Below are 27962 nucleotides of genomic sequence, written 5' to 3' on the forward strand. Positions count from 1 at the left end.
TAACCCTAACCCTAAACCCTAACCCCTAACCCTAGACATGGTTTTGGTGAAGCCTCGTTAACCAATAACCCTAACCCTAACCCTAAACCCTAACCCCTAACCCTAGACATGGTTTTGGTGAAGCCTCGTTAACCCTAAAACCTAACCCTAACCCTAACCCTAACCCCAAACCCTAGACAATGTTGTGATGAAACCTTGCTTACCCTAACCCTAAACCCTAAACCCTAGGCAAGGTTTTGGTGAAACCTTGCTAACCCTAAACCCTAAACCCTAAACCCTAAACCCTAGGCAAGGATGTGGTGAAACCTTGCTCGCCCTAACCCTAACCCTAAACCCTAGACACTGCTGTGGTGAAGCCTAGCTAAGCCTAACCCTTGACCCTGTACATGATTGTGGTGAAGCCTAGCTAACCCTCAACCCTAAACCCTAAACCCTGGACATGGTCTGACAGTCTGTCTGGCTGCCTGTCTGTCTGCAGGGTCTCCGCTGGGTGCAGGGGGGTTCGGTCAGATTGTTGAAGCCTCGGTGACCGGCTGGTCTGACTGCAGCACCAGGGTGGCCGTGAAGATGCTGAAACGTAGGTGAAATACCTGTCTGAACGTCTGTTGATCTGCATGGCTGTCTATCTGTTAGTCTTCCTGTCTAGCTGTCTGTCGGTCTGTATTTTGGTCTACCCTTCCCGTATGTCGGCCTGTTCGTTGGCCTAGCTTTCTGTCTGTCTAGCTGTCTATCTGTCTGTCTTTTGGTTTGCCCGTCCCGCCTTTTGGTCTCTCCGTTGGTATAGATTTCTTTCTGTCTTTCTCTCAGTTGGGCTAGCAGTCTGTCTATCGAGCTGTCTTTGTCTGCCTTATTTGCAAACGTAGTTGGCTACAGACAGATTTTGGTTGCTAGGCAGAGGTGCAACTCCTTAACATGTGTTACCTAACACTTTGTGTAACATGATACTAGGTAATAATACTTGTAACTTTTGTAATATAACACTTTTTGTGCGATATGTGTGATGTGTAATTACACTGTCTGACCAGCAGGGTGCAGCACTGAGTCCTCTCTGATGTCGGAGGCCAAGGTTCTCGGAGTGCTGGGGCCTCATCTGAACATCACCAACCTGCTGGGGGTCTGTGGTCCCCCAGGTACCTCTACTCTACTAGATAGATCATATGTATCCGAGTGAATATCCTTAGTCATTTAGTATAAATATATAGTATATATCATACATTACTATAGGTAGCATCAGTTATATGTATTATATATTACTATTAGTAGTATTTGTAATTATGCGTAATATAGTTAGTTATTATGACAGCATGACTCATTATACAGTATATGACTATAAGTAGTTTTAGTAATTATATATGTATGTAATCTGCATAACCTCCCTCCTTATCCCCTCCTCCTCCCTTACCCTCCTAAAAACACCCCTCTTACGCACCTATTGTAGGTTATACGTCCTAGCACCTATTGTACCTCTACATGCTTATTGGCATGTCTGTCTGTCTGTCTGTTTGTCTGTCTGTATATTCCTAGGTTCCTTCTTCCTGATAACTGAGTTGTGTGGTCACGGTGACCTGCTTGACTACCTGCACCGTCACAAGCACAGCTTACTGACCGACGAAGTCCCACACCTGGACAAAAGGTAGAATCACCTAGGCAACGGGTAGAATCACCTGGGCAATGGGTAGAATCACCTGGGCAACAGGTAGCATCACCTAGACAACAGGTAGAATCACCTAGACAACATGTAGAATTACCTAGACAACGGGTAGAATCACCTAGGCAATGGGTAGAGTCACCTAGACAACAGGTAGCATCACCTAGACAACGGGTAGAATCACCTAGACAACACGTAGATTACCTAGACAACGGGTAGAATCACCTAGACAACGGGTAGAATCACCTAGGCAACGGGTAGAATCACCACGACAACAGGTAAAATCACCTAGACAACGGGTAGAATCACCTAGACAACACGTAGATTACCTAGACAACGGGTAAAATCACCAGGACAACTGGTAGAATCACCTAGACAACGGGTAGAATCACCAGGACAAAAGGTCAGGGTTAGTGAGTTAACCTTATGGTCAGGGTTAGTTCAGGGTTAGTGAGTTAACCTCATGGTTGGGGTTATGTAACCTCATGGTCAGGGTTAGGTAACCTCATGGTCAGGGTTAGGTAACCTCATGGTTGGGGTTAGTTGATGTTAATAGAGCCACAGCGAAATTATGCAATGATCAAGATGAGATGACTGTCTGTCTGTCTGTCTGTCTGTCTGTCTGTCTGTCTGTCTGTCTGTCTGTCTGTCTGTCTGTCTGTCTGTCTGTCTGTCTGTCTGTCTGTCTGTCTGTCTGTCTGTGCGTCGGTCTGCCTGTTCTCCTAGTGAGGCCGTAGAGGGAGGCTATATGGACATGATGAATGGAGATGCTCAGTGTGTTGCCATGGAGACGCTTGGCGATCCATCCCACCCTGAACTCAACCCGAGCCCTGAGGACCCGCTGTGTGGTACCGTGACATATACAATATTATATATACACATAAAACACACCTATACCACATAGATAATATAGAACTAGACTGGGTAGCCCCGCCCATTCTGCCGGCGATTTGACTTCGCCCTGCAGAAGGGTCTGGAGAAGAGCAATACATTTCTTTCTAGTTTCGATACGTTTTTGCGAGAGCCAATCACCAAGCTGGCTTTTCCCCCCCCTGGCACGCTATTGGCTGGTTTAACACAATGACGACAGGGAAGCGACGGCAAGCAGCCAATTGCGTACAGAGTCAGTAGAACTAGGCCCGTTGAGGTTGATCACGCCTCTTGTGCTGAAGAAAATGACAGCAGCTTCCCCAGACCAACGTGCAATCTACCATTGAGCTTGGTCTGGCAATAGCCAGGCTAATGTAGAACCTCACCTAGACCTCCCCTAGCCTAATGTTATCTACATCATATAATACGTATCTATAATATAGATAACTGTACCTATGTAGCCTAGCCTAATGTTATCTACATCATATAATACGTATCTATAATATAGATAACCGTACCTACATAACCTAGCCTAATGTTATCTACGGCAGTGGTGCATGGGGGAATAGATGCTAGGTGATGGATGTATTTGGTGCATCAGCTCTCTCCTCTCTCTCCAGGGGATGCTGATCCTGGTCGTCATGGTGACTCCTCTAGCCTCACCCTTCAGGACCTCATCAGTTTCAGCCACCAGGTGGCCGAGGCCATGACCTTCCTGTCCTCCAAGAACGTAGGTCCCTTCTTATGTCTCCTTCCTCTAGCATCCTTCTAATGTCTCCTTCCTCCCACATCCTAGGACCCTTCTCATGTCTCCTTCCTCTAGCATCCTAGGACCCTTCTCATGTCTCTTTCCTCTAGCATCCTAGGAACCTTCTCATGTCACATCCTCTAACATCCACAAACCTTTCTCCTGTTTCCTTCCTATTTTTACAGCGAAACACCGTACTTGTACAGAGTGATCACTGAGTGTGTGTGTGTGTGTGTGTGTGTGTGTGTGTGTGTGTGTGTGTGTGTGTGTGTGTGTGTGTAGTGTGTCCATAGGGACCTAGCAGCCAGGAATGTGTTGGTGTGTGGGGGGGGGCTGGTGAAGGTGGGAGACTGGCGTCTGTCACATGACCTCCACAAGGATCCAAGCTACGTCGCCCGCGGAAACGTGAGTCAGAAGCTCCCATCGATCTGATCTGTAGCCATGCAAAGGGGAGGAGTCTGTAAAGGGGAGGAGTCTGTGTGTGTGTGTGTGTGTGTGTGTGTGTGTGTGTGTGTGTGTGTGTGTGTGTGTGTGTGTGTGTGTGTGTGTGTGTGTGTGTGTGTGTGTGTGTTTGTGTGTGAAATTGTTTGTGTATGTGAAATTGTGTGTGTACGTGTAATTATGTGTGTGTGTGTGTGTGTGTGTGTGTGTGTCTGTTGGTGCGTGTGTGCATGTGTGCATGTTTGTAATTGTGTGTGTGTAGTTATGTATGTGCGTGTGTCTAATTGGGTAATTGTGTGTTTTCTAATTGTGTATTTGTGTGTTTGTAATCGTGTAACTGTGTTGGTAATTGTGTGTGCGCGTGCGTGCCTGTGTGTGTGTGTGTGTGTGTGTGAGTGCGTGTGTGTGTGTGTGTGTGTGCGCGTGTGTGTGTGCAGTGCTACCTGCCAGTGAAGTGGATGTCTCCAGAGAGCATCTTCCAGAGCGTTTACACCACGCAGAGCGATGTCTGGTCCTACGGAGTTCTGCTGTGGGAGATCTTCTCTCTGGGTACTCTGACTACCACTGTACTGTAGACGATATAGTATGTAGTATACACTACTACTATATACAGTGGTATATAGTATTACTAGGGTATATACATACTAGTCCTATTATACCGTTGTACATGTTTATACCCATCTACCTAACCTACTAATTTCTATCTATAAACTCTCGGGACTACTTGCAACATAGTTTATATAATATATTGTATATGCTAATACTACAATATACAGTAGTATATAGTAGTACTATACACATTAGTACTATAGTTAACATGGTAATATCTATCTATCTAACCAACTCATTTCTATTTATAAACTCTGGGGACTACTATTAACATAGTTTATATAATATGTAGTATACTTGTATTACTATATATAGTAGTATATATAAGTACTATACATGCTAGTCCTATTGTAGACACATATTATGGTTACTACTAATAATATAGTTTATATAATATATAGTATATACAGAACTATTAAAGTAACCTCACCTAACGTTATCTCGAACAGTAGATCATTGAGGAATTACTGGATCCAAGTGTATAGATTGTCTGGTAGGCAGTATAGATCTATAAATGGATACACGGTAGATGTGTCTACAATGAGCCCTGTATAACTGTATGAACGTCACCTTCTAAGGGGAGGCTCCATACGCAGACCTGAGCTCCACCAACAAGTTGTGTTCAGCCCTGAAGACCGGATACCGCATGGCCAGACCCAAACAGGCTTCCCAGGACCTGTAAGCATCGGACCCTAGCAATATCATCGAACCCCTAACCCCCTTACCCTATCACGAGCCCCATAACCCCTATCCTTGAACCTAACCTCAAACCCTGTAACAACCTAACCCATAAAGCCATCACCCCTAAATCTAACACCAAACACCCGTACCCTAACCCCAATGTAACTAGGCCCACATCACCATGACAACCACAATGTAAGTAGGCCCACAACCTCACGACAACCACATGTCACCAGGACCATATCACCATGACAACCACCATGTCACCAGGACCACATCACCATGACAACCACCATGTCACCAGGACCACATTACCATGACAACCACCATGTCACCAGGACCACATCACCATGACAACCACCATGTTACTAGGCCCTGCAACCCCCTATGTTTTTACTGAGATAAATGTGTGTGTGTGTGTGTGTGTGTGTGTGTGTGTGTGTGTGTGTGTGTGTGTGTGTGTGTGTGTGTGTGTGTGTGTGTGTGTGTGTGTGTGTGTGTGTGTGTGTGTGTGTGTGTCACGTGTGCTGTGGGTGTGTCAACAGATACCAGCTGATGATTGGCTGTTGGAAGGCGGAGCCGACCTCCAGACTCTCTTTTACTTCTTTAGCCGTTGCTACTGGCAACGTGCTGGACCACGCCCACAAACAGGTCTCCATGATCTGATTACGTCTCCTACATTTTTTTTTATTGTAGGACAATATGTATTTACAACTGATCATATGATGTTACGATATCTCCAGAGTGCAGACAGAGTGCATTGACATTGGTTATTCAAACAGCTTCTGGTTGGTTGTCACTGGTTTAAAATGCTTTTGGTTGATTCTAACTGGTTCAACCAGCTGAGTCTTGGTGTTTCCTGATGTGTATTGTGTGCTGTTGTATCATGTGTTGTGTGTTGTCATGGTGTCTGTTGTGTTAGGGTGTGTATCATGTTACGGTGTGTTCTGTTGTTTGGGCAGCTGTACTCCCAGCTGAAGCAGAACTTCCTGAGTGGAGAGAACACAGCGATAACCAGATCAAGAGCCGCCAGGACAGACAAACAGCCTGGTAACCTAGGTAACGCACTAACCCTGTCATTCAGGCAGCCTGGTAACCTAGGTAACGCACTTACCCTGTCATTCAGACAGCCTGGTAACCTAGGTAACGCACTTACCCTGTCATTCAGACAGCCTGGTAACCTAGGTAACACACTTACCCTGTCATTCAGACAGCCTGGTAACCTAGGTAACGCACTTACCCTGTCATTCAGACAGCCTGGTAACCTAGGTAACGCACTTACCCTGTCATGCAGACAGCCTGGTATCCTAGGTAACGCGCTTACCCTGTCATTCAGACAGCCTGGTATCCTAGGTAACGCGCTTACCCTGTCATTCAGACAGCCTGGTATCCTAGGTAACGCACTAACCCCGTCATTCAGACCGCCCGGTTACCTAGGTTACGCTCTCACCCTCCACCCGTCCTTCTCCCCCTACAGAGGACCACCCCCCTGAGGTTTTGGTCGACCGAACACGTACAGAGCTCCCGGAGGCTGGCTCCTCCCACAGCTACCTGGTCACCATGGAAACCAGTGCCCGGGTGCAGGCAGGTCCTGAAAACCTCCAAACCCCGTGAGTATGTTCAGTATAAAGTATTGTGTTTTAAAAGTAGCATAGTGGCACAATATCTCTATAGTGCCTAGTACAATACTAGATAATACAGCATATGAATATACTATACTAGATAGTATAGCATATATACAATACTATGTGTGGTATGGTATATGAATGTGCTATACAGTATAGCACATACATATACTGTAGTAGAAAGTATATTTACTATACTGTTTAGGGCGGTGTAGGGTTGGGTGGGGCAGCTTAGTGTAGGGTTTGGAAGTTTCGGCTGATGTAGTTTAGAGTCGGTAGGGGGGTGTAGTAGGGTTGGTAGGTTTGGGTGGAGGTAGTTTAGAGTCAGTGGTGTAGGGTTATGGCGCATTTCCACCGGAGGGTGCGGGTCGGTTCGGTGCGGCTTGGTGGAGTAGTGAAGGTGCGGTTCGTGTTCCTGAATCCTTGGACGCCAGCCTTCCGAGTTGTACTTTTGACGTCATTTCCGGTCTCGGAGCATTTATAGCGTTCCTGTTCGTCTTTGTGATTGTGTCATGAAATTGGCTAGCGGTTAAATTTTGTTAGCTACATTAGCCTCTTTAGAAAACCAGCACGAAAACAAACAACACAACTTTACATTGTATTGCACGTACAGCAAGACCATGCAATGTATGAATTGGTGACCAGAATAAAGTTGCAATGTAATCAAGTTTGTAAGAGCATTTAAAAGCGACATTAAAATGACCTACGTGGTACAAATACAAAGAAAATAAATCTCTTCACGGGCGCAGCCATTTTGCTGAGAGCGTCATCACTGCTCTCGGTCTACTCTCAGAATTCCGAAAGATGAAGACAAAAAGGGGGCGTGCCTCTGAGAAATGCCGCAAGAAAGCTGGGAGATCTTCGACTTTCGACTCGGAAGTCTGGCGTCCGAGGATTGAGGAACACAACATCATTACCCCAACGGCTGAGTACTGCTTGACGAGTACAGCTCAATACGGCTCAGTCTGGGTCAAGCCCACTTTTGGCGTTGAAAACGTGATCCGTGCCACACCTTAGCGAACTGAACCGGCTTGCACCCTCCGGTGGAAACGCACCATTAGTAGGTTCGGGTGGAGGTAGTTTAGAGTCAGTAGGCTAGTCTAGGGTTAGTAGATTCGATTAGGAGTGGGAGTTAGTAGGGTAGTGCAGGGTTAGTAGATTCTGTTAGGAGTAGGAGGTATTAGGGTTCTTTTCTTCTTCTCCTCCTCCACTTCCTGTCTTAAGGAGGAACAGAGAATAGCACACAAGTGCTGTCAGCACTTTGAACTAAAATTCAGAGATAGAGAGAAGTTAGTTAACTTGAATATCAGAGTTAAAGAGAAGTAAGTTATAATAAGAGTTATATAGAGGTATGGTTAAAGGAATTCAAATTCTAGAGAGGATTAGGGTTAGGGTTACAGTTGAACTTAAATATACTAGAAATTAACCTTACAACACATTACCCTAAAAGCAGGGTAGAAACATTCACATTAAGAATATCATTATGCAACACAGCAGATTACATACATTCAAATTTCTAAACGTTCTCATGAATTCATTCACTGAGATAGTACAGCCATTGCATATAGAAGTGTGGCGCAATAGTAATTTCATCATGTGTTCATCTGACATCATGTATTCATCCTCAGCCTGGCTGTTATTGAGGCCGCCCCAGAATCCCACGATGCCTCAATGGTGGAACAAACATCAGACCTGATGGATGCAAGATAAGAGTCCCCCTGGTACATATCTCATCTACTTCAAGATAAGAGTCGCCCTAGGACATATCTCATCTACTTCAAGATAAGAGTCCCCCTAGTACATATCTCATCTACTTCAAGATAAGAGTCGCCCTAGGACATATCTCATCTACTTCAAGATAAGAGTCTCCCTGGTACATATCTCATCTACTTCAAGATAAGAGTCCCCCCAGTACAAATCTCATCTACTTCAAGATAAGAGTCCCCCTAATTAATAACTCATATTCTTCAAGATAAGAGTCCCCCTAATTAATAACTCATATTCTTCAAGATAAGAGTCCCCCTAATTAATAACGCATATTCTACAAGATAAGAGTCCCCCTAATTAATAACTCATATACTTCAAGATAAAAGTTCTGCTAAATCGGAATAAAGAACATATACTACAAGATAAGAGTTCTCCTGAACCTGAATAAAGAACATGTACTACAAGACAAGAGTCCTCATGAATTACCATCATTGTTATCATTGTTGTTTTATTATTATGATAACTATCATCATCATTGTTATGTATATCATGTTATGTTATCAAGTAATGTGCTTTATAATATTGTTTTGAGTTGTATTATAATTGTTTGAGCTGTATGGTAACATGTTTGGAGCTTATGAATGATAGCATGAGTTATGGTTACATAATGAGATATTGAAAGCTATCTACATATGATAATGTATGTTAGGGTTAGCTGATATCTAAATGATAAATAAATATCATAAACGATAATATAAGGTTGGGGTTGATGATAATTATGTTTGCATGCCACTTGTTATAGTTTAATGCAAATTACAATAAAAATGTAATCAAAACACAGTGTGATAAACACACAAAAACACATGTATACACATATATATACACACATATATATGTGAATATATATATATACACACATATATATATATACAAACATACTATATACATACATATATAAACATATGTTAATGTATGTACTTATATACATACATATAGATAGATAGATAGATAGATAGATAGATAGATAGATAGATAGATAGATAGATAGATAGATAGATAGATAGATAGATAGATAGATAGATAGATAGATAGATAGATAGATAGATAGATAGAAATGTATTGTCCCCTTGGCGAAATTGTTCTGAGTCAATAGACAGATAAACATGAGCGTTAACCACAACAACAACATAAAAACAAAATATATAGCTACAGAAAGGGAGGGAGAGAAAAAAGAAGGAAAGAGAGGGGTTTGCACACAGAGGAAGTAGGGAGGAGAAGCAGATAGTAACAAGGAGCGAGAAGAATTGAGTAACAGAGTTTGTGGAGTTTAGAAGAGAGAACATCGTCACAAACAGATCTCCATAGGGGACCGATGCAGCCGTTCCTTCAATATGTGCTGTTCTTCATGGTGGTTTACACCTTTGCAAAAGGTAATGATCAACCATTTCAATTGTTTTATTGACATTTTGATTGACGTATGAATGTGTTATTTGAGGATATATTTTCGGTAGAATGCTCTTCATTATTATCTTGTGGTAGGCTAAGGACGGAGACAGTGCTGCTGGTTTCTACTGATGATAAAACATCCAATCCCTTTATCTTTCTATTTTCCAATTTAAACCATGCGATAAAGTTAGTTAGCGTGGACTTCTGGACAATCGTAACATCAGCGACAGTTGGTTTGCCCTAAGTTACTGTACAACCAATGCTTTAACATCTGATAGAATATTATAATATATTTCATTATATTATATTATTATATATAATATATTCTAGAACTCAAGAGGTCTTGAACACGATAGAACCAAACGAGTACCGACCCAAAAGAACCAGCCTAATATAAAAGCAATATAATCAACCCAATAGAAACCCAATAGAATCCTCCCAATAGGAACACAATGTAACCAACCCAATAGGAACCCAACAGAGCCAACACAATACAAACACAATAGAAACCCAGTGAACAGTGAAAGAGGAAGAACTCCAGGATTACTTAATAGACTTTACAGAAAGTCTGATTCAGCCGTTTCAGAGGATCCTTGTTCCCTGTCCTGAGTAGTGTCTGGTGAAATACACAAACAACCACGTACCAGAATAGTACCATAGCATGGTGAAAGACCAGTTATAATAGTAGCACTGTAACATAACCCCTATTCTAATCCACAATGAAACAATCAAATAGGTTTCCTCCTACAAGTATTTGGGAGTATGGATAGATCACCAGTTATCCTGGAAAGACCATGTAGAACTCGTCTGCAAGAGAAAAAAAAACAGAGGATATGCTTTTCAAACGCCTCAGATCATTTTGGGCGAGCAGTCGAATTCTTCATTCATTCTTCACCTCAGGCGCACCCCCTGTCTGAGGCCCTGTCTTATCACAGAAAACGATTATTTCTAAAAACTCCGGCCAAAGTGGAGATTTCTGAAAACGCCGGTTATGTGTTGTCGTGTCAACGGGGAGAAACGGGATTTTAGGTTCTGAAGCGTCACATTACGCACCTGGAAATGCTTAACGTCATGTGAGCGCCCGCTGTACCGTATTGGTCTGAATATAAACACAAACCCGACCTATGTTTGGAAAAAAGATTTGAAGACCAGATCTTGTTTTTATAAATAAATAAATTGTATTCATTGAAATAATATACGAAAATTAAAAGGCATAGAATAAAACACTGCATTGCCACTAAACAGTAGTGCAAATAGGCCGTACTGATGTGTACACCAAAGACTATTCCTGACACTCCTCTGCCCCGCTGTGTTCGCTCTGGCTGTGGTCGCTCCGAACTGTTTCGGCCCGTGGCAAAGCGGGTCATCCTCGCTGCTGTCCAAGGCATTTTGAGACGCAGCATTTATTTAATGCTCATATGACCTAGTGCTGAAAAAAAGTTATATGAAAAAGTGTGAGGGGAGCGGTGGCGCGCTAAACTTGTTCTGTGAGCAGCTGGATGTGAACCATGGTGTGAACACAACGATCGATTTTCGACTGTGCACGCATGCACTGGTGCAATTGAGCTGCGCTGCTGTATATCTTTTTTTATCAATGTAGCGAGTAGCGAGTCTAGTCCAGGCTGAGTTTTTTTTCCAGCACCCCCTGCTGAGAATACGTTTCCGCGGCTATGATTATAAATATAAACAAGCCAGCGATTTCCACTTCCACAGATTCGTTCGTTGCTCCCCCTACTGTTCTGGCGGAGAATCCCCTTGCAACACGCGCAATCCTTAAGGAACCTTACGGGAACCGTAAATCAAAACTTGTCTAAAACAAGTCCCTTGTGTAAATTACGTGCTTACGTCTCTGCGTCTAAAACGACCCTAAATAGGCCTTTATAGCTGCATAGCAGGCGCGTGCCGTATGGGCAGGTGGGGCGGCGAACTCCCTGCAAAAGCATTCTCCCAAAAAAATTGTTCCCCAGTAAATCATTGCTCCAAGTTTATTTTTAATAATGTGATTATTCACATTAACTATCTATAGTTTCTGTAGGCTTTCCGACTATTTTTGTTCTGTTGATATCAAATTGATGGTGGCGATTCTAGTTGAGTTTAACGTGTCATGCAATGTGGGGCGGCGGAGCTCAACAACCGCGTCCCTCCGTATGTTTCTCGCATAACCCTGCAGGCTGCAATAAGAATTGCAATCCGCGCTAAAGACGCGCTAACAAACACAAACCCTTCTACACTCAGCTGGTTTTCCTGACCGTTAACTTCATGTGCCTCCTTTTGTATCAACAGTCATTCGATTTGATTATATTAAACTTTATTGTCATTGAACCAAGGTCCAAGGTACTTGGACAACAAAATGCAAGTTATCTTCTGTAAATAATTTACAAATGGCCATCTCTAATCTACTTGGTTGCACACCTGTCTGAACTTTTATAAACCAATATAAGTCATCAATAATTAATAATAAAACAAGCTTCACATCAAGAGCAAAAAAAAGAATAAGGTAAACCCAAAAGGTCTTAAATACTTAGAAATTAAAGATATAAAAAAAGAAAGAGAGGGAAATCTTTGATAGCACTTCCCCTGAATCCCCATTTGGCTCTTCCAAGCATGCAGGTAATACACTCTACTTTTGGAGTTATTCTATGTCACCGCACTTTGAGGGTGGCATTGTATGTAAATTATTGGAATCGGTGAATAAAGTGATATTTGCACTCAAGTTGGACTGATGATTGACATCTGATAGGAATATCTCATGGACCAATGCCAACTTATTGTTAACTAAAGTACATATTGCAGCTCTCTTTGCATATATTTTTAGCCCCATACCCCTGCTGGTGTAATAGTGCAGCTGTTTGTTGTAAGGCAGGTGGATTTTGTAATTATTCAGTAATAATTTATTACATTTTGTCTGAAACCTTTTATGTTTAAATGTAAGGCTTTACTCATCCCACAATAAATTAAATATAATGTTATTGAGTCAAAATATCTAAATGTGGGGGCTTTCCAAGTAAATATTGATTAGCATGGCTTTAATTAAATCGGCATACTGTATATACTTCTGCCAGAGGGTGCCACCCCTCAAAATCTCCTGTCCCCCTCTTGCCACCCCATGAATATTTTTCTAGATCCGCCCCTGACCTCAGCAGCCATGTCTTAAACAGAGAATACGAACCGTTACCATCAACGTGCAGATTCAGAATACCCCAGTTGAACAGGATCAAACTGAAACACTCCTATCTTCAATCCACACGATCAACATTGAATCAATCTCTAGATCAGGGAGAAGGTGAAGGGACTTTTATGTTTATGTCTTCTATGTGTTTGTGTTTGTGGTGTGTGACGTAATGCCCTACAATGTACACTATATGGACAATTTATGTTACATGTATGTGTTGAACCACAATGGAGCAATTAAATGGAAGCAATGTACGCTGGGAGCCCAAGGGCAAAGAGATGGGTTTGTGAACGGAAGTCTGGGTGATGAGTGGGTTAAACGACGCCGTCGCCACGAGCGGAACCTTCCGAGAGTTTCAGTTGACACGCCCTGAACGTTTTTCCCTTCATTGCTTTATTCATCTCTTGGACAACCGTTGTCCTGCCTGTTTAGACAGAAAAAATCTCTCCTTGCATCACAATCTCACAACAATTAGCAATTTATGTTTTGAGGAGAGATTGAAGGCTTGCAAGGGATGCTGCAAACAATCAAAGATACAATCAATATTGGAGTTAAGCGGGGAAAAAAACGTACAGCAATACTAATTGGTTACTTTGAAAAAGTACTGCAGGGCTAGTAGGTTACCCCAGAGTAAAGAGAGTATATCTCCAAAATGCTAGAGCTGGAATGTGTAATCTTGGTACCAAAATAAACTCAATGTGGATACTGCTTGGTTAGAGTGAATAAAGCTGGAACATTGCTGATCATTTTGACACTTGACCTCTCTATTGAAAGATCAAGGCGCCAGATGACGATAGAGAACCAGTTCTGATAAAACTAATAACTATTTCTTATAACTATTAACTATTTCCTCTGAACCCATTCCTAGTTAAGATACATTGATTGTTAACACCATGTTTAGTTGCAAAATGGTGTCCATAAACTTGATTATCCGTTTATGGTGGTTTTATGACAACAAACCCAAGTTGAACTTGATAAATATCGCTATTGTTCTATTGTTGCTCTTTTCAATACGTTTAAACATCTTGGCAATTGGGGAACTTCGGGTCATTTTGGGATGAAGAGGGAGATAGGGAGAAAGGAAAAATAGTATTAAAAGCTAGGATATCTAAAAAGTACTGCAAGCCTATTGGGATATCTTAAAACTACCTGCATCTCCATCTCTGTTATGGTTACAGAAATAGTATAGTTATGATCATAGTCTGTTATAGTTATTATGTAGCCATGGTTATCAATTAGTTATGGTTCTGTAAAAGTTAGTTCTAGTTTTAGTAAAGTCTTGTTCTCTCCACAGAAACGCCCTCCATGACTCTGAACTCCAGGCTTTACCCGAATGGGTCGGAGGTCGAGATGGCAGCTGGTTCCTCCTTCACCCTGTATTGTCATGGTAACGGTTCCGCCGGAGGCTGGTCCAGCTCCGCCTTCTCGCTGCGTTTGAGAGACTCCTTGGGCCCCACCCTGGAGGTCGGACGCTCAAGACCCCGACACACGGGCACCTACCGCTGTGGGGACGCCTGGATACACCTCTACGTCAGAGGTCAGACCCTCACCTGGACCTGCTAACCCCAGACCTGCTAACCCTAAACCTACTTACTCTGAACCTGTTATCCCACTTTAACCTAAACCTACTAACCCTGAACCCACTAACCCTAAACTACCAACCCTAAACCTACTAACCCTAAACTACTAACCCTGAACCTGCTAACCCTAAACTACTAACCCTGAACCTGCTAACCCTAAACTACTAACCCTGAACCCACTAACCCTAAACTACCAACCCTGAACCTGCTAACCCTAAACCTACTAACCCTAAACCTACTAACCCTAAACTACTAACCCTAAACTACTAACCCTAAACCTACTAACCCTAAACTACTAACCCTAAACCTACTAACCCTAAACCTACTAACCCTAAACTACTAACCCTAAACCACTAACCCTAAACCTACTTACCCTAAACCTGCTAACCCTAAACTACTAACCCTGAACCTACTAACCCTAAACCTACTAACCCTAAACTACTAACCCTAAACCACTAACCCTAAACCTACTTACCCTAAACCTACTAACCCTAAACTACTAACCCTAAACCTACTAACCCTAAACCTACTAACCCTAAACCTACTAACCCTAAACTACTAACCCTAAACCACTAACCCTAAACCGACTAACCCTAAACCTACTAACCCTAAATTACTAACCCTAAACCTACTTACCCTAAACCACTAACCCTAAACCTACTTGCCCTAAACCTACTACCTCTAAACCTACTACCTACTAAACCTAAACCTACTAACCTTAAACCTACTTACCCTAAACCTGCCTGTCTGTCTGTCTGTCTGTCTGTCTGTCTGTCTGTCTGTCTGTCTGTCTGTCTGTCTGTCTGTCTGTCTGTCTGTCTGTCTGTCTGTCTGTCTGTCTGTCTCCCTCAGACTCAGCCAATCCTGCCAGTGCGTTCGAGGTTCCCAAACGTATACCAAACCTGGAGGAAGGGCGGGACTTCCTGTTGGAGTGCTTGGTGACCGACCCGTCCTTCAGCCAGCTGACGCTCCGGCGAGAGCGAGAGCCGGGCGGGCTGCCCCTGGGCATGGTGGTGACCTTTGACCCCCAGCGAGGCGCTCTGATCCGGAGCGTAAGCCCGGCCTTCAGTGGGAGCTACGTCTGCTCTGCTCAGAAGGAGGGCAAAGAGTTCACCTCCAAGCCTTTATACCTGGTGGTCACCGGTGAGCATTCCTACTTACTAATACCTACTAATAACACTACTTAATGATGCCCTCATCAACCACTAGTACATTTACATTAATGTATAGGGTATTTAGCAGACGCTTTTGTCCAGGGCAACTTACAATACGTACATTTGTCGGAAGAAAGAGAAAATACGTATATCCCTGTTGGTACCGTAAGGATGTTCATAGAAACAAGGGCCTAGACTTACAATTGCTAGTTTTTGCAAGTGCAAGGACGTACAACGTCAAATAGGTGTGTAAGAGGGGTGTTTTTAGGAGAGTAGGGGAGGAGGGGGGGTAAGGGGTGAGGCTATGCAGGAGTCCGAGTGAACTCTGAACTGGTGAGCCTTGAGTCTCTTGGGGAGGCTGATGGGCGACTCTGCAGTCCTGACGTCGGCGGGGAGTTCGTTCCACTATTGCGAGAGTTGTGACTTTCAATGGATTCATTACTATCTGACCTTATAATACTATTGTCTGTCTGTCTGTCTGTCTGTCTGTCTGTCTGTCTGTCTGTCTGTCTGTCTGTCTGTCTGTCTGTCTGTCTGTCTGTCTGTCTGTCTGTCTGTCTGTCTGTCTGTCTGTCTGTCTGTCTGTCTGTCTGTCTGTCTGTCTCCACTAGGGTTGCGTGATCTACCCGTCGTCTCCATAGGTCAGGATTCTTTTGTTCGTGTCGTGGGAGAGAGTTTGGAGATAACCTGTCTCACAACCAACCCCGATCACAGAGTCTCTGTTACCTGGACACACACGCACCTACAGGTAGACACACACCTGGAGACATAGACACCTACAGGTAGACACACACCTGGAGACATAGACACCTACAGGTAGACACACACCTGGAGACATAGACACCTACAGGTAGACACACACCTGGAGACATAGACACCTACAGGTAGACACACACCTGGAGACATAGACACCTACAGGTAGACACACACCTGGAGACATAGACACCTACAGGTAGACACACACCTGGAGACATAGACACCTACAGGTAGACACACACCTGGACACACACACACACAAACATACGCCTACAGGTACACACACACAGAAACACAGAAACACACATACCTCATTAAGGTATAAACACGCAACCACACACACACACACACACAAACATATGCCTACAGGTACACGCGCACACACACACACACACACACACACACACACACACACACACACACACACACACACACACACACACACACACACACACACACACCTACACCCACACACGCACACCTCCTGAACGAGGTGGTGAGCTGATACCGTGCGTGCAGGGGCTGACCCTGACGGAGGGACAGGAGTATAAGGACAAGACGTTCTACAAGAACCTCACGCTCACACTGCCCGCGGTCCAGGGGCGGCACAGCGGTCGCTTCACCTGCACAGCCAGAAACCAGGCTGGCGTCGCCACGGCAACCGCCAACCTGACTGTCGTCGGTGAGACACAGTCACTTTATGTATAATTCAAATATATATTTTTTTTATAGGTCACCTTTGATATATTTGTGGTCTATGGTTCCTCCCAGACGCTCCTTACCTGAGGGTCTACCTCCTGCCTGTTCGGCAGGCTAACGTCAGCGCCGCGCAGACGACTGCGAGGCTGGTGGTGGATGCTAGCGCCAACTCGACCGTTAGCCCCGGCGGCGCTAACGGTAGCGCGGGGGCGTCGCCTAGCGTGGTGGAAGTGTGGGAGGGGCGGGACGTGAGGCTGGCCTTCCTGACGGAGGCGTACCCGCCACTACGGCACCATCAGTGGGACACACCCTGGCTGAATAACACCTCGCTCCAGGAGAGCACCATCAGCCAGCCCGACAGGTGAGAGACACTTTCCACCAGAACACAGCACCGCCTACTGCCACAGTGTGGGTCTGTTCAGCGCCTCCTACTGTGACAGTGTGGGTCTGTTCAGCACCTCCTACTGTAACAGTGTGGGTCTGTTCAGCTCCTCCTACTGTAACAGTGTGGGTCTGTTCACCTCCTACTGTAACAGTGTGGGTCTGTTCAGCACCTCCTACTGTAACAGTGTGGGTCTGGTCAGCGCCTCCTACTGTAACAGTGTGGGTCTGTTCAGCGCCTCCTACTGTGACAGTGTGGGTCTGTTCAGCTCCTACTGCCACAGTGTGGGTCTGTTCAGCGCCTCCTACTGTGACAGTGTGGGTCTGTTCAGCTCCTACTGTAACAGTGTGGGTCTGTTCACCTCCTACTGTAACAGTGTGGGTCTGTTCAGCGCCTCCTACTGTAACAGTGTGGGTCTGTTCACCTCCTACTGTAACAGTGTGGGTCTGTTCAGCACCTCCTACTGTAACAGTGTGGGTCTGGTCAGCACCTCCTACTGTAACAGTGTGGGTCTGTTCCTCACCTCCTACTGTAACAGTGTGGGTCTGTTCTCTGGTCAGCCCGTGGTGGGAGGATGTGTGACTCAACAGTGATAATGTTGAGTCAGATCGTGATATTGTTAAATGCTTAGATAGTAAGAATGTTTAGTCAGATAATGATAATGTTTAGTCAGACAGTGATAATGTTAGACAGTGATTTCGATATTGATAATGTTAAGTCGGATAGGGATAATGTTTAATTTGTTCTATGTTCGATGGTGATAATGTTTAGTCAGATAGTGATAATGTTTAGATAGTGATGATGTTTGTTTCGGGTGTTTCTTGTAGGTTGGAATCGTGGCTGCTTCTGAGAAAGGTTCGATTTGAGGACCGGGGGAAATACACATTCTTCTTCTCTTCTCTGGTTTCCAGTGGCAACCGTACCATCGATCTCCGGGTTTACAGTAAGACCGCCCCCTGCTGGCCACACCCTGATGATGAGGCTTGAAATGACATCATGATTCTCATTGGCTGGTATGTTTCAGGATCCCCTACCGCGGTGATCAAACTGAACGGGAATCAAACTCTCATCTGCTCCAGCTCAGGATATCCTCTGCCAGAACTCCACTGGTACAGATGTCCTTTGATCTCCGACACGTATGTATAATTACCACTAATTACGCAGTGACCAGCTGATACTTACTTACCACACTTACCAAATTTAGTCTAACAGACATATTTTATGGTGCCTGTTGATCATTTCATTTTAGTTAATAATAAGAATATTATAAATGTGGTATAAAGTAAGGATCTCATTGTTTGTTTATTCATTATTTATATTCATTATGCTAGCGGTTGATACTCATATCCATTGAACGGATGATAATTTGATCTGATCTTGCTGCATGGCAGCTGTGGGGATCATCCCACATATCAGCTGTCAGAGGCCGACCAATCAGGAGAGACCAAGGAGCTGAATGGGGAAGTTCACAGGGAGCTGGCCTTGACGTTCAACGGTGATAATGTGACAGTGGAGTGCGTGGCCAGAAGCAAAATGGGCGAGTCTCGTGTCCACTACTACGTCCCTGGTAAGGCCCTGGTACAATACTGTATAGAGCAACTCTATAATACCACTGTAAAGTATCTGCGGCTTTAAACAGTGACTATGATACTACTGTATACAGTAACTATATAATACTACTGTAAAAAGTAACTATATAATGCTACTTTAAACAGTAACTATAATAATACTGTAAACAGTAACTATGATACAACTGTATTCTATTTACCATTACTTTAAACTGTAACTATAATGCTACTTTAAACAGTAACTATAATAATAGTGTATACAGTTACTATATAATGCTACTGTAAACAGTAACTATGATACTACTGTATACTATATACTATTACTTTAAACTGTAACTATAATACTACTGTATACAGTAACAATACTAATACTGTATATACTGTAACTCTATAATACTACTGTACACAGTAACTATGATACTACTGTATACTATATACTATTACTTTAAACAGTAACTATAATAATACTATATACAGTAACTATACTAATACTGTAAATACAGTAACTCTATAATACTACTGTAGACAGTAACTATGATACTACTGTATACTATATACTATTACTTTGTCAGTAACTATAATAATACTATATACAGTAACTATACTAATACTGTAAATACAGTAACTCTATAATACTACTGTAGACAGTAACTATACTAATACTGTAAATACAGTAACTCTATAATACTACTGTAGACAGTAACTATGATACTACTGTATACTATATAATACCACCTTAAACAGTTACTATAATATTACTGTATACATATAATACGACTGTACACAGTTAGTATAATACTACTGTATACAGTAACTCTTTAATACTACTGTACACAGTAAAAGACGTTGCATATATATAAGATATGAGAGACATTTAGATGAGATATAAAATGTTTTTTCCTCTCACACAGTGACCCTCCCTTATAAGCAAGACAGTCCGCCTCCCTTCTTCAACTCTGTTCTGATTGGGTCGTCCAGTGCCGCTCTGCTCCTCCTCCTCCTCCTATTGGCTCTCCTCTACAAGTACAAGCAGGTGAGGGAACACCTGCCGTGTAACGCCCTCTGACCCCCCCCTCCCCGATGACCCTGCCAACCCTCTGACCCCTGATGGTTCTCCTGCGCAGAAACCTCGCTATGAGATCCGCTGGAAGATCATTGACGTCAACCAGGGCAACGAGTACACCTTCATCGACCCCAGCCAGCTGCCCTACAACGACATGAAGTGGGAGTTCCCCAGAGAGCAGCTACAGCTGGGTACGGCCTCACATCAGTACAGCTTTACACCGCACCTGGTACCGTTACATACAACACCTGGTGCCACAACCCCTGGTACCGTTACATACAACACCTGGTGCCACAACACCTGGTACCGTTACATACAACACCTGGTACCACAACACCTGGTACCACGACCCCTGGTACCACAACCCCTGGTACCACAACACCTGGTACCACGACCCCTGGTACCGTTACATACAACACCTGGTACCACAACACCTGGTACCGTTACATACAACACCTGGTACCACAACCCCTGGTACCGTTACATACAACACCTGGTACCACAACACCTGGTACCACAACACCTGGTACCACAACACCTGGTACCGTTACATACAACACCTGGTACCACAAGCCCTGGTACCACAACACCTGGTACCACAACACCTGGTACCACAACCCCTGGTACCACAACACCTGGTACCACAACCCCTGGTACCACAACACCTGGTACCATTCCATACAACACCTAGTACCACAACACCTGGTACCACGACCCCTGGTACCACAACACCTAGTACCACAACACCTGGTACCACAACACCTGGTACCACAACACCTGGTACCGTTCCATACAACACCTGGTACCACAACACCTGGTACCACGACCCCTGGTACCACAACACCTGGTACCATTCCATACAACACCTGGTTCCACAACACCTGGTACCACAACACCTAGTACCACAACACCTGGTACCATTCCATACAACACCTGGTACCACAACCCCTGGTACCACAACACCTGGTACCACAACACCTGGTACCACAACACCTGGTACCACAACACCTGGTACCACAACCCCTGGTACCACAACACCTGGTACCATTCCATACAACACCTGGTTCCACAACACCTGGTACCACAACACCTGGTACCACAACACCTGGTACCACTTCACAATCCATAGAGCTACACGCAATACACAACATCTATATAAACATATATATCTCTTCAGTTATATACATGTATGTTACATGTATGTTTACATGTGTGTGTGTGTGTGTGTGTGTGTGTGTGTGTGTGTGTGTGTGTGTGTGTGTGTGTGTGTGTGTGTGTGTGTGTGTGTGTGTGTGTGTGTGTGTGTAGGCCTGGTGGTGGGGGCGGGGGCCTTTGGGAAAGTGGTGGAGGCCACAGCCTACGGATTGGGGGAGGAGGACAGCATCAAGAAAGTAGCGGTCAAGATGCTGAAACGTGAGTCTCTCTCTCTCTCTCTCTCTCTCTCTCTCTCTCTCTCTCTCTCTCTCTCTCTCTCTCTCTCTCTCTCTCTCTCTCTCTCTCTCTCTCTCTCTCTCTCTCTCTCTCTCTCTCATATATGTGTCTGTAACGTGTATGTGTGTAAATATATAATGTTTGTATGTGTGTGTTGTGTCTGGCTGTGTCTGTAACAGCCAGCGCTCATTCAGAGGAAAGTGAGGCTCTGATGTCAGAATTGAAGATTTTAAGCCACCTTGGTTACCATGACAACATCGTCAACCTGCTGGGCGCCTGCACCCGCGGAGGTAACATCCCAAAATACATATATATGACATCATACATGTGTATATATATATAACATCATACATAATGTATATCTATGACATCATACATATGTATGACATCATACATATGTATATTTATGACATCCATCATATGTGTATATGACATCATACACATATTCACATTTACATTTTGGGCATTTAGCAGACGCTTTTATCCAAAGCGATGAACAAAAAGTACATTTGTACATTTGATGATGTCATTTATATGTTTGAGGTCATAGATATATTACTGCCTATTATACTACTAAAAACATTGTGCATATATGATATACATATACGTACACGTTTGTGTGTTTTTATGCAGTATGGGATAAAGTAACTCTTATATACCTCCTATATCCTACCTCCTGTATCCTCCCTCCCGTAGGTCCCATGCTGATGATCACAGAGTACTGTTACAACGGTGACCTCCTCAACTTTTTGCGTGGGCGGGCGTCCGTCTCAGCCGAGGAGGGGTATAAAAACATGGAGGGAAGCAGTCGCAGGTAACTCCAGGCCCTACCCTCTAACTCTACCCTCTCCAACCGCTCACTCCTGTTTCTGAATCCTAACGTGTGTGTGTGTGTGTGTGTGTGTGTGTGTGTGTGTGTGTGTGTGTGTGTGTGTGTGTGTGTGTGTGTGTGTGTGTGTGTGTGTGTGTGTGTGTGTGTGTTGGTGTTTAACAGTGACAGTGGAATCTCGTGTTCTGAATACCAGGAAATGCAGCGAGGTACCCATCCTCACGGCCCACACACACACACACACACACACACACACACACACACACACACACACACACACACACACACACACTCACTCACACTCACACGGACTTCAGGTATGACACACACGCAAACTTTCTGGTCAATTATCCATTTGTGAGTTAATGAAGGTAAATGTCTACACTTTGCATTTAAGTCTCCTGTTACAGTGTAGTTACACAAGTAAATCCTGTTAAAGTGCAGTGAGACATTACAATAAGGAGACATTAATTAACAATTCATTAACATCAGTTAAATTCCTAATAAGCAATTAAAAAGCATTTCATTCAAAGTAAACTAATGGTCTAGTTGTCATTTACTATGGTGCTCATGTAGTTTAAGGCGTTGTTACATTGAGTTGCAGAGGTTGAGGAGACCAACATTGAACCACATGTACACGTGTACCTCTTACCTGTCAGGTGACGAGGACGGTAGATTCAGTCTCCTGGATCTCTTCCAGTACTCCTACCAGGTGGCCCAAGGGATGGACTTCCTGTCATCAAGGAATGTAAGACACACACACACACACACACACACACACACACACACACACACACACACACACACACACACACACACACACACACACACACACACACACACACACACACACACACACACATTCTCTCTCACACACACACACACACACACACATTCTCTCACACACACACACACACACACACACACACACACACACACACACGCACGCACACACACACACACACACACACACACGCACACACACACACACACACACACACACAACTTTATCTCCATCTGACCGGCTGTCTGTCCGTCTGTCTGTTTGTCCGTGTGAAGTGTATCCACAGAGACGTTGCTGCCAGGAACGTGCTGCTGACTGAGTTCCGCGTGGCCAAGATCTGTGACTTTGGTCTGGCCCGCGACATCACGGACGATGACAACTACATTATCAAGGGGAATGTGGGTCACGTGCACGTCCACTCTCATCTCTTCTTCCGATTTCACCTGTACTCACTAACCGTAACTCATTTAATCTCCAATCTAATATCACCTAGTCCAACTAATCCTAATTTGGCATCTAATCGAAACAAATCGAATCCCATCTAATCAAATCTTTAATCGAATAGAATCTAACATGTATTCTTTAATCAAATAATATTTGATCTTATCCTTGATTTAATATAATATAATGCAATATCTTATCTCATACCCTTTTGTCAAATCTCTAATTGTATTCTATCTCAATGTATCTCTGATCAAATCCCATCTAATTTATAAAAGAAGCCCATCCAATCAAACTCTAATTTTATTGCATTTTGATCTGATATCCAATCTAATTGCTTTTTATCTAATAAACTGTTTTATGTAATCCCGTCTAATCTACCGTCTAACGTAATCCAATCTAATCTAATCTGGAGAGTGCTGCTGGCTGCAGGGACCACATTGTTTCGTCGGCTCTTTCAACCATCTAAAGTAGCCTTTGGTTCTGACAGCGTGTTTCTCTCTGGATGTTTGGTGTACCCAACAGGCCCGGCTGCCAGTGAAGTGGATGTCTCCAGAGAGCATCTTCCAGTGTGTTTACACCACGCAGAGCGACGTCTGGTCCTACGGAGTTCTGCTGTGGGAGATCTTCTCTCTGGGTACTGTTATCCATCCATCTATCCAACCAACCAACCAACTCATTTCTATTTATAAAATCTGGGTACTACTAGCAACATAGTTCATATAATATATACTTGTACTGTTACTAGCATAACCTCTTTATCTATAACCTCATGTCTGTATACATCATGTCTTTATCCATAACCTCATGTCTCTTTAACCTCATATCTCTATAACCTCATATCTTTATCTATAACCTCATATCTCTGTAACCTCATATCTTTATCTAGAACCTCATCATCTCTAAAACCTCATATCTCTAGAACCTCATATCTTTATCTGGTTCCTCATATCTCTAAAACCTCATTTCTCTAGAACCTCATATCTCTTAAACCTCCCATCTCTTTAACCTCATTTCTTTAACTAGAATCTCATCTCTTAACCCCCTAACTCTAGAACCTCATATCTTTCTCTAGAACCTCATATCTCTAAAACCTCCCATCTCTTTAACCTCATTTCTTTAGCTAGAACCTCATATCTTAACCCCCTAACTCTAGAACCTCATATCTTTATCTAGAACTTTCTCAAGAACCTCATAACTTGAAAACCTCCTCTCTTTATCTCAAACCTCATTTCTCGAGAACCTCATATCTCCATCTCCTCACCATGGGGGTCGTGTTGTCAAGGCCCGACTGTGTCTCCGTCTGTGCAGGTCAGAGTCCGTACCCCAACGTGGTCGTGGACACTCACTTCTACAAGATGATCAAAGCCGGCCGGCACATGTCCAAGCCTGACTTCGCCACTGCAGAGATGTAAAGAACTTTTTATCTTAATATTGTTCAATTAACTATGAATAATAATTATAGATCTGTTCTTCTGCTGAAGATCCAATAATCCTAATGTTCCTCTGGAGAGGTTTCCCAGAGAGTGTCTGGATCTAACCAATGAGCTGCGACCCCTCCTCTCCCCCTCCTCTTTCCTCTCCAGATACCAGCTGATGATTGGCTGTTGGAATTTAGAGCCCACCCACAGACCAACATTCACTGAGATTGGCCAGTTGATTAAGAACCTCCTCTCCACCAATGAGGCACAGACACATCAAAATGACCCGGTAAGATAGAAAACCAAGAGGATTAATCATGCAGATGACAAATAATAGAAATTTCATTAATTTACTCATTTATATCCCTTAGCATTCAGACCTGAAAACTTAACTCATGTTGTGTCCCTTAGCGTTCAGAGCTGGACACTTAACTCTGATGTGTCCCTTAACACTTAACTCTGATGCGTCCCTTAGCGTTCAGACCTGGACAGAGAGCAGGGTGTTGGGACAGCCGACCAAAGGCTCAAATCAGAGACTGAAGACGGCCCTCCACAAGGTAAGGGCTTGGTGAAACAGCTTCCGCAAGAGACTCAGGACTCCCTGGTCCAGAGTTCACCTGGTCTCAGTTTAGGCCCAATCCCATTTCTACCCCTTACCCCTTCCCCTTACCCCTTCAAAACAAGGGGGAGGGGTAAGGGGAAGGGGTAAGGGGTAGAAATGGGATTGGGCCATAGCCTCCTCCCTACCCCCCGCACCGCCCCTCCACCTCCCTCACTCCCCTAACACCCCTCTCACGCACTTGTTGAATGTTGTAACTCCTGGCACAAAAATAGTACTTAGCATGGTGTAGCATTTCACCCCAGCTATCTTTTTTTGCATACGGAGAATGGGTTCACCTAGCAACTGTAAGGCAGTTGGTTCTACGTACCTCACTGTACCAAAAGCGATATGTTGTTGTTTCTCTTTCTTCTGATAAATGTACTTTCGCTTTGGATAAAAGCATCTGCTAAATGCCCTAAATGTAAATGTTAATGTAATGGAATAATAGAATAAGATATGTGTAGTAATAACTTTGTATCTATAATAATTATTCTTACAATAATATATAAACAGTATATTGCTAAAAATGGTCCTCTTGTAGTGTCCTTCCCAATGTCATCTTCTAGTGACCTCTTTGTGTTTCCTTTCCTAGTTTTCTCTCCTAGTGACCTCTCCTTGTTTCCTCTCCTAGACGTCTTTGAGGAGGCGGATCCTCTTTTGAGGACGAAGATGAGGAAGAACGTGTACCACTAATATGAAATTAATATATGTTATGTATAAATGTGTTCTTATGCTACATATTATATATGATATAAATTAACAGATCTGTTAATATACTATATATAACATAATATATAGTACATGATATAGTATACTTTATAATAGATACTATATGACAATGTCTGTTAATATAATGTATTATGTATAATACATGATATAGTATATGATATACTTCTAAAAACTATTTTATACATACAATGTCACCATGTCTGCTGAGAGAAACATTGTATACACTATATAATTATAATATATATTATACATAATATAGTCGACTATACTACAGTATAAACCATGTAACATCTTGCATACATTGCAATTATTTGGCATTATGACATTTCACTACTACTATGTCATCTTTATTATATAGTAAAAACTTTTTTATTATTTAGGTAACATTCTGCATTATTCTGCTTGATTATTTTTATGTTTTTTTAGATGGATGTTTTAATTATAAGGTGATTTTGTGTTAAAATCATGATGAGAACATTATTTTAAATTGTCAATTTCTTAAATTAACTGATAATTATATTTACTTTAATTGATTTGAAAGAATAGGAAATGTTAACTAAAAATAGAAAATCTATCTCTCTTTAACGATTACGATGACGATGTGGGCGGGGCCTAACTGTAACTGAAGGGATGTGGGCGGGACCTAACACTTACGGTGTAGAGATGTGGGCGGGACCTAACGTTACAGTTTTGGGTTGTAGGCGGGGCCTAACTCTTAATGTGTAGAGATGTAGGAGGGGCCTAACTCTTACTGTGTAGAGATGTGGGCGCGACCTAGCTCTTACTGTGTGTTTTAAATATGAATACTTATAAAAGTATTTTCATTGAAATTATTAAATAATGTTGCCAAGTTTTTATGAAACATTTAAAATCCATACTAGACCAAGTGGGTCTAAGGTAAAGTGTCAGAACTGGGTCTAGGGTAAAGTATCATTACTGTCTAGGGTGGTATCATTACTGTGACTAGAGTACACTATCAGTACTGGGTCTATGGCAGAGGTTCTCAACCACCGGGCCGCGGACCAATACCGGGCTGCTAAGGCCACAGGGCCACAGAGATGAAGAAATCAAGCATTATTTTTATACGCTTATTGCATACTTGAAAACTGCTAACAGATGATGAATAAGCTCATCTTTAATTTTTTATTGCATTGATGTTTCAATGTATCATAGTCGTGTTGTTTGACTATTATACTGTTACTGTCTATTAATAAAATTGTGTTTATATTCTTAATAATGGTTGTACAGTATCTGTGTTTATTCGATTAGATGAGGCAGGTATATAATGGTTTGTTTCCTGGTGGGCCTGAAACATACTGAATGTAAACTATGCATACTGGGCCTCAGTAATAAAAATAAAAGTATCAGTGTTGGGTGTAGCGCAGTATATTACCGGTAAGAGAGAAAACCAAGAGGATTAATCATACAGATGACAAATAATAGAAATTTCATTAATTTACTCATTTATATCCCTTAGCATTCAGACCTGAAAACTGAACTCATGTTGTGTCCCTTAGCGTTCAGACCTGGACACTTAACTCTGATGTGTCCCTTAACACTTAACTCTGATAATAATA

At 43.0% G+C, this 27962-nt stretch overlaps 2 protein-coding genes across 4 annotated transcripts in view; both read left to right on the top strand.

The window, feature by feature from the left end:
• Window positions 1-9087, top strand: part of LOC132462029 (platelet-derived growth factor receptor beta-like) — a 16038-nt gene extending 6951 nt beyond the window's left edge. The window contains exons 15-26 of one of the 3 annotated variants that reach the window (XM_060057581.1): window positions 479-577; window positions 1026-1130; window positions 1525-1633; window positions 2375-2496; window positions 3139-3248; window positions 3549-3671; window positions 4145-4256; window positions 4895-4994; window positions 5543-5648; window positions 5960-6056; window positions 6475-6611; window positions 8251-9087. In XM_060057581.1, coding sequence (XP_059913564.1) covers window positions 479-577; window positions 1026-1130; window positions 1525-1633; window positions 2375-2496; window positions 3139-3248; window positions 3549-3671; window positions 4145-4256; window positions 4895-4994; window positions 5543-5648; window positions 5960-6056; window positions 6475-6611 — 1220 coding nt within the window. In that variant the 3' untranslated portion in view covers window positions 8251-9087. The remainder of the gene's footprint in view (window positions 1-478; window positions 578-1025; window positions 1131-1524; window positions 1634-2374; window positions 2497-3138; window positions 3249-3548; window positions 3672-4144; window positions 4257-4894; window positions 4995-5542; window positions 5649-5959; window positions 6057-6474; window positions 6612-8250) is intronic. The other 2 variants (XM_060057579.1, XM_060057580.1) reach the window with 2 other exon arrangements.
• A 510-nt stretch (window positions 9088-9597) lies between these two features.
• On the top strand, window positions 9598-27622 carry csf1rb (colony stimulating factor 1 receptor, b). Its single transcript, XM_060056517.1, has 22 exons — window positions 9598-9759; window positions 14242-14484; window positions 15380-15670; window positions 16293-16429; window positions 16957-17119; window positions 17209-17497; window positions 18346-18461; window positions 18543-18654; window positions 18910-19150; window positions 19982-20119; window positions 20211-20340; window positions 21458-21562; window positions 21760-21870; window positions 22277-22394; window positions 22575-22613; window positions 23025-23157; window positions 23469-23591; window positions 24160-24271; window positions 24946-25045; window positions 25221-25344; window positions 25531-25612; window positions 26288-27622. Exons 1-22 carry the CDS (start codon window positions 9702-9704, stop codon window positions 26347-26349), a joined length of 3027 nt encoding a protein of 1008 aa, XP_059912500.1. The 5' UTR covers window positions 9598-9701; the 3' UTR covers window positions 26350-27622.
• Window positions 27623-27962: the final 340 nt, after the last annotated feature.

The sequence above is a fragment of the Gadus macrocephalus genome, chromosome 7, assembly GCF_031168955.1.
Source record: "Gadus macrocephalus chromosome 7, ASM3116895v1".
In the NCBI taxonomy this organism is placed as follows: Eukaryota; Metazoa; Chordata; class Actinopteri; order Gadiformes; family Gadidae; genus Gadus; species Gadus macrocephalus.